We start from the raw sequence: 7,166 nt of genomic DNA, 5'->3' as shown, positions 1-7,166 counted from the left end.
AGGGGTTGTAACACAAATACATACATACATACATACATACATACATACATACATACATACATGTGTGTGTGTGTGTTTGTGTTACAACCCCTGGTATGCCCAAATATGGGAGGGAGTTCACTCCTCCCTCTTTCTGTCCTTCAGCTCATCACAGAAAACCATGCAGGCAGAAACCCATATTTTTATTTTTAATGTTGCCTTTTTATATTTGTGTTTTTTATTTGTGCTGATAAATAAATAAAGGGAGACTAGTATGGATCCATTTCAAGCTGTTTAGCTCTCATCAGCTACCCAGGTTCAAATCCCAGTAAGGGTATGGCTAGCTGATGAGAGCTAAACAGCTTGAAATGGATCCATACTAGTCTCCCTTTATTTATTTATCAGCACAAATAAAACACACACACACACACACACACACACACACATATATATATATAATAGGTAAAGAAATATATGTATTTGTGTTACAACCCCTGGTATGCCCAAATACACAAATACATACCTATTTCCCTGGCTCAGCTGATAAGGAGGAGAGCCTGTGGTTTAGTGGCTAACAAATCTGCCTAATATGTAACACAGCCCAGGTTCAAATCCCAGTAAGGGTATGGCTAGCTGATGAGAGCTAAATAGCTTGAAATAGATCTATACTAGTCTCCCTTTATTTATTTATCAGCACAAATACAACATACACACACACACACACACACATATGGAAAAGTGTACTTCCTGGTTGCATTTAGCTTACTTAACATTAGCATCTAGCAATAGATTTAAACTTAGAATAACTTTATTGTCACTTTGAATGTACATTAATTGACATACATTAACATGAGATTTTGTTGCATAGAGCTTTCAAAGAGTCTAGAAATTCATGAAAAAATTATATTTGAAAACTCTTTCTGACTTTAGAGAGAGGGTGATTTGTATCTACAGAAAGATGTATTTTCAAAAATCTTGTCTCCTATTCATGCCCAAAAACAATTCAGACCACATATTTGCTTCAAATATGACCACCTCATTCTGCTGCATGTGCAGATCTTGGGATATTGCCCTCCTTGGGCAGCATCCCAAAATATGTTTAGTATTTTCAAAGCACCATCCAGTCATCCTTAATTGATGTAAAGCTCCTTCTCACTATTATTATTTTAACCCAATGGTTGGGTGAATGAAAGATGCTCATGGAGAAATGACTTAAACAGTCTTCCAAATGTGCTGGAACTATATTTCACAGACTATCTGAGAATTATGATGCCTTTTCTCCTAACACATTTGGAAGACATGTGATTTGGAGCAATCTGCTTGCAATATTAGGAAAGGGGTGGGAGGACTTACTTACATAAGGCAAAGAGATGGAAAAACAAAGGGATAAGTGTGGTTGTTGTAGGAAAAGTAGGAGGAGGAAGGATTATTACAAATATTTACCTGGTTGAGTTATTTATAATAATGATAAAGGCAAGGCAGAAGTCTAATGAATAAATCCATATTTGTACAGGATGCTACAGTACAAATGAATAGCTGTAAGCCATCAAACAGTCAACAAAAAAAGGAACATACCATGGACCTTACAGTGGAAGCATTTCTGTTCTTCAGGAAAATCTCAAAGGATTCCAAAAGATTCTTCTTCAAAGGCTGGGTCTGGCGCAACAGTGGCTCATAGGCTTCCTTAACTGCATCTTGCACGTGTTGGACACCTAAAGATCATTGGCTTGGTTAAAATTATGAGCAGTATCGTTTCAATTGAGTTTCTAGTTTTAAAAAAAGGGAACACTTTGAACAACTGCTGTGACCCATATTGTTGGGTCTCTGTGTACTACCTAATTGGCACATCTGGTGGAGAGACATTACTGATCTTATCAAAGAGATCTGCACTATTGGGGAGACCAAACGTAAGAGTGAATCAAAATTCAGTCATAACTTGCCTGTGAATGAAGATCCCAATTCACCCTGGAATGCTAAGAGGAAAAGAGGAAAATAAATATTAGCTTGAAATTAAGAAGAAGAAGCTGAAGTATTCCTTCTTTGGAAGAGGTGAAGGAAGAGGAACAATGGAACACATTGTTTACTCAATGTTATTTTTTTATTGACCCAGAACTAAATGATTAAAAGTCTCCAAGTTTCAACCCATGTATGGAGAAGGTTCACTATTGCACAACATTTGGAAATTCAACAGAGACATGTAAAATGCTAGTAGTTATTCTGTACAAAGAGACACAAATTAGGTGGAGACTGATTTTCAAAATGCTGATAAACTACAACTCCTACAACTGAAGCTGTAGAGCCACACTGCCTTTGGGTGACTAAACAGGGCACTTCGTTGACATGGAAGCCCAGACATCTTTCTGTCTCTTTCCTCCATAGCCATACTTCATCTACAGTACATGTAAATCCATTTAATTTAGCTATGGTTGATAGAATTAACCCAGTTTTCTAGGTTCACGCAGGTCACTGAATTATAAGCCAATGGTGTTGGATGACTTCACATCATATATTGAGCTGCAAACTAATTAACTACATTGTAGACTAGGATTTTTCGCAAACTTAACCTTTTACTCACAGTAAAAAGGCACCTTCTGTGATCTTTGGTTGACAGCTCTATCTTGTTTGTTTGTTTGCTTAGATTGCTTCACAAACAATCATGCTTTTTCTAATTTTCATACACACATTTTTTTAGAGCATAGATATTAAACATACCATCATAAGTGAGTGAGTGATCCAACATTGTTTGAAATCCCTGGTTGAGATAAACTATAAAAAAAACAAAAATGCAAAGAAATTAGAAAGAAAAGAAATGTGCCTGACCCTGAGTATGGCAAAAATAATAATCAGTGAAATGATTTTTTCACTCACCAGAGTCTTCTTCACAGATTTGGAGTTTCTCAACTCCATATGCCATCACTGTACCAAAAGGAATTAGCATGGACTTATTTTTCGTTGTCTTGTGCAGGCCCTGGAGATTTGAGCACAGGATGTTAAGAATGTCTCACCCTTGACCAAGTCACAGATTGTGAAGGAAGCAAGCTAGTAATCCATAGGCATTCTCATCATCTCACAGAAAAGAGGCAGGGATGATTCTGCCCTCTGGTGATCAGTCATAAGTTGTCTAACTGGAAACTCGTAGCCCTAAGGTTACCAAATGGAGACAAAAGGGTTCTACCAAAGACCATGGGAATGCATCCCACCCATCTTATTTACAGCTATAAGCAGTCAGGAAACCCTTTCTTATAAATGTAAGTAGTGATCACTACTCTTCTTCCATCAGGCCTCATTATATTCACTTTGGAATACAGTAAAGGAAATAAATGTTCATTCCATTTTTTTTATTCAGTTCATTTGGTTATGATGGCATGTACTTTCCCAAAATCTCTCTGTCCTGCAAGTCCACTCTATGCACACACAATAAAAATAAAGCTAACAATATACTGTTACACAAGTATAGTAATCTTTCTGCAATGAATTTTTATGCTTTCCCTTTGCCTATTCCTTAGATTTCAGTGTGCCGCATTATTGATTGCGCTTTAGTGGCACAATGCTATTACACACTCCCAAAATCTGTCACTCAAGGGCTTCCCTCTGTGCTATAAGGTAGGACATATATATACATGTAGTACCAGGAGCCATTTTTGGTCCTTCAACAGCATGCCAAGACCATGCTCCTAAAAGCAGAAGAGCCAAGATCAAAAGAAACAAGTCATATGCTATTCTCCATGCATTAAACATTTTTCTTAGAAAAGTTTTACTCAAGTGAAGTTTAATATTGATCTATATAGGAATAGGTTTTATATTGTTTTGCTTTGGCCACTGTGTAGAAGTGGTTTGCTATAGCCTTTCCCTTATTTTATTTTATTACTTTTTTTAGAGGCCTGGAAATTCCTGCTGCTCTCCTATCCAAATACTAATCAATCTATCTATCTATCTATCTATCTATCTATCTATCTATCTATCTATCATCTATCTATCTATCTATCTATCTATCTATCTAGTCAACATATACAAGGTAACAGGTATTAGTATAGACATGGACATTATTGCATGAAGTTGGTACAAATAAATTGATATAAATAAGCATAACATGGCCATGAACACATAAAATGAGTACATATCAAACTGGGGGGACAGTAGGACAGGGATGGTAGGCATGCTGGTGTGCTTATGCACGCCCCTTTAGGGACCTCTTAGAAAATGTATGAGGTCCACAGTGGAAAATTTAAGGTTAAAGATATGGGAGTCTGAGGAACTAACAACGGAATCAGGTAGAGTGTTCCAGGCATTGACCACTGTATTGCTGAAGTCATATTTTATGCAATCGAGTTTGGAGCTTGTTTTACTTTGAGTCTGTATCTATTGTTTGTCCGTGTATTCTTGTGGTTGAAGTTGAAGTAGTTGTTTACAGGTAGGATATTATAACAGGTAATTTTGCATACTATGCTTAGGTCAGAATGTAAGTGGTGTAGTTTGATTTTGTCCAGGCCTAAAGTTTCAATCCTAGTGGCATAAGGCTTAACCTTCCTTAGCTTTTCAAGCTTTTCAAGGTCAACCCATTTAAACTGTTACTGCTTAAATAAACCATTTTCCCCCTAATGTCACATTTAAAATTAAGTTTGATAGCAGTTATAGAGGCTCTGGGGCTGAGCTCATGTTTTGGTCAGTGAAGTTAAGTTTGTGCTTATTCCTATGAAAAAGATAAAATACTTGATCAATCAACTCCTCCTTAAGGAATGATATTGTGGGGATTTTAGTCATTAACCTGTTCATTTAAAAATCAAGAAACAGCAAAAAGATGAAGCCAAAAATGATAACCACACCTGGATTTTAAGTATGTTCACTGCAGAAACTTCCCCCTTCCCACCTGCCTGGATAGTCTCTTCAATGAGAAAGGGCTCCATTATCTCCAAAACTTCTGTCACAATGTACAAATGGAGTTTAGGGTAGATTTGCTGTACAATGCTGAGAGAGATATCTCTCTTCCTACAAACAAAATGCAAGATGGTCATAGCTGTAGTTCTTACAATGAGGTTAAGAGTTCTGGAACTTCTCATGAAATTCCTGGAAACTTTATTCTATCCTGGGGGAACCATCCAAGGCTTCAAAATGAAATCCTTCCACTTAGACTGGAACTGGCCCCAAACATTTTCTATCTACAGTAATGCCTTTAGTGGGTAAGAAAGTTCTCCTTTCTGCAACGAACTAGGTGATGTCCTAAAAGAAACAAGCTGCTGGAGTTTAAGCTCAGCTCCATGTTTAACTACCTTGTTCTCAATTCCTTCCATTTCTCAATTCCTTTACCTAGGAGGAATTGGCATTATGGGCCAGCAGAAACAGTTTTCAGCAGATTGAGATCAGTGCAGAAGTGCTTGAAAGGCCAGAAAGAAGGTGACTGGGAAAGATGAGAGGTGAGAAAAAGGGGCTCAGCAGGGCTCTAAATTAGGATCAAACCAATTTCTCTACCATTCCCTACCCTAAATATGAAGACTTATTGCCCTACGTAACAGAATCCTTGCTCCCCTCTGCCCCATTTTCAACAAGCTGCATTAAGTAGTCCTGGAAACCACGATCTTAAATCTGAAAGAACTGGCAAAACTTCTCATTTTCTTTTCTGAATCTTCCCATCACCTAAGTCGACAGAGATATTGTGGGAAACTGCCATGACTGATCTTGAATAGGTTTCCTCTGTACAGTGGGGATATTGATGTGTTTTTTAGACAGCTATTCAAATGAAAATCCAGATGATGAAGCCGTCTCACACGTAAGCATGAATGTTCTACACCAGTACTTTCGCCTGAATGAGTCTCAAGAGACTTATAAGAGTTCTGCCAGAGTACCATAACTACCCCTCATTTCATTGCGATCCATAGTCTCCAAATGCATTGTAGCAGATAGGTCAAAGCCATTTATTTATCCCTTTCTTCAGCTTTTAATAATACCAAAATTAAATTGCCCCTTTGTGCTTCATGGTTGGATTATGAATGTTTTTGAGACATTTTTTTTTCATGTACAATTCTCGGGAAAGCTACCTAGTTAGTAATTAGATCCTATTCTTCCATTCGTGTCACACCCTTGGGTAATAATAAGCAAAGCCATATTCACCACAGCTCTCCTGGGTCCACGTAGGTTTTTCGGAGATGTACTGGAGAGGCATTCAAGCAAGCTAAGGCCAATCCACCAACATCTACTTCTGTAGACTGTATCTTAAAGTTCAGCCGTCCTCCAGATTTGTGGCATGTGTTAGCAGAAAACAAAAGTGGCTCAGAATGCTTCAGCTCTAAAAAAAATGAAATCAAGCAAAAGATAATGCTCAAAATACAGTCTAATTGTTTTACCATGGTCAAACCCACTGGAGCAAACCTTACACATTTTTCCTCTCTTTTGTATACTCAGATTCCTTTCAAATAAGAAATAACCCCAATTCACTGAATTCATATATAATACTGGTTCTGTCTTAGCAAGTTGCATGATTCTTACCACTGTGATTTATAAATCCAGGTTTATGTCTTAGCACAATGTTTGTATGTAGGATTACATCTGAATCGGGGAAATTACTGCATTGATCTTCAGATCAAAAAAGGAATCTACACAGACTGTACTAAATCTATGAGCCTGGTGCACAATTTGGGTGTGGTTTCTGAAAACCTTTATGTTTCTCCTTTGGTCCTAGGGCTCCCAGAAAACTGTCCAGGCTGTATTTATCCAGAATGATCTCTATGAATTAGTTTGAACAAAAATACCTATTTCGTTTATTGCTTCTTCTTGGAGTACGTCTGCCAGTTTGAAAGAGATTGGGGAATATTTTCTACTCTTCCAAGGCCATCTAGATGGCTTTTTAGTCACCAAAGAGAGAAGTTGAAAGCCATCATTTTGTGCCAGGCTGCTCACAGGAATCAGTTTCCCATCAGAATCCAGTTCTTGGGTAAGCTGCTTGGACAATTTTTTAAACATTTGTTCCCACCAATGGACAAATGGGACAGAAATGGTATTGGCAAGGAAATCTCAAGCAACCTGAAAGGAGGGACAAAAGAAAGCATCATCATCATCCTGAATCAATCCATAGCAGGATGAAATCATCTTCATTGAGTAGATCATAATCTACCACCCTCGTCTAGTACAAGTTGATAGATTTTTTTTTACTTCCCATTGTAAGGTAGAATCAGAAGAGTTAGCCCAAAGTCACC

The 7,166-nt window shown here is 37.7% G+C and overlaps 1 protein-coding gene across 1 annotated transcript in view; it reads right to left on the bottom strand.

Moving 5' to 3' along the window:
* The window catches only part of LOC309401564 (gasdermin-D-like), a gene marked incomplete at its 5' end in the record, with an annotated part of 13,509 nt that extends 6,576 nt beyond the window's left edge, over window positions 1-6,933 (bottom strand). Inside the window, 6 exons of the mRNA XM_081970634.1 lie at window positions 1,555-1,691; window positions 2,692-2,745; window positions 2,848-2,947; window positions 4,803-4,965; window positions 6,085-6,259; window positions 6,723-6,933. Of these exons, the coding sequence (XP_081826760.1) occupies window positions 1,555-1,691; window positions 2,692-2,745; window positions 2,848-2,947; window positions 4,803-4,965; window positions 6,085-6,259; window positions 6,723-6,933 (840 nt within the window). The remainder of the gene's footprint in view (window positions 1-1,554; window positions 1,692-2,691; window positions 2,746-2,847; window positions 2,948-4,802; window positions 4,966-6,084; window positions 6,260-6,722) is intronic.
* Between the last annotated feature and the right edge of the window lie 233 nt (window positions 6,934-7,166).

The sequence above is a fragment of the Natrix helvetica genome (genome assembly GCF_964273705.1).
Source record: "Natrix helvetica genome assembly, chromosome: Z".
NCBI lineage: Eukaryota > Metazoa > Chordata > Lepidosauria > Squamata > Natricidae > Natrix > Natrix helvetica.
The sequence above is the reverse complement of the archived record's forward strand: the minus strand, read 5'-3'. Positions and strand labels throughout refer to the sequence as shown.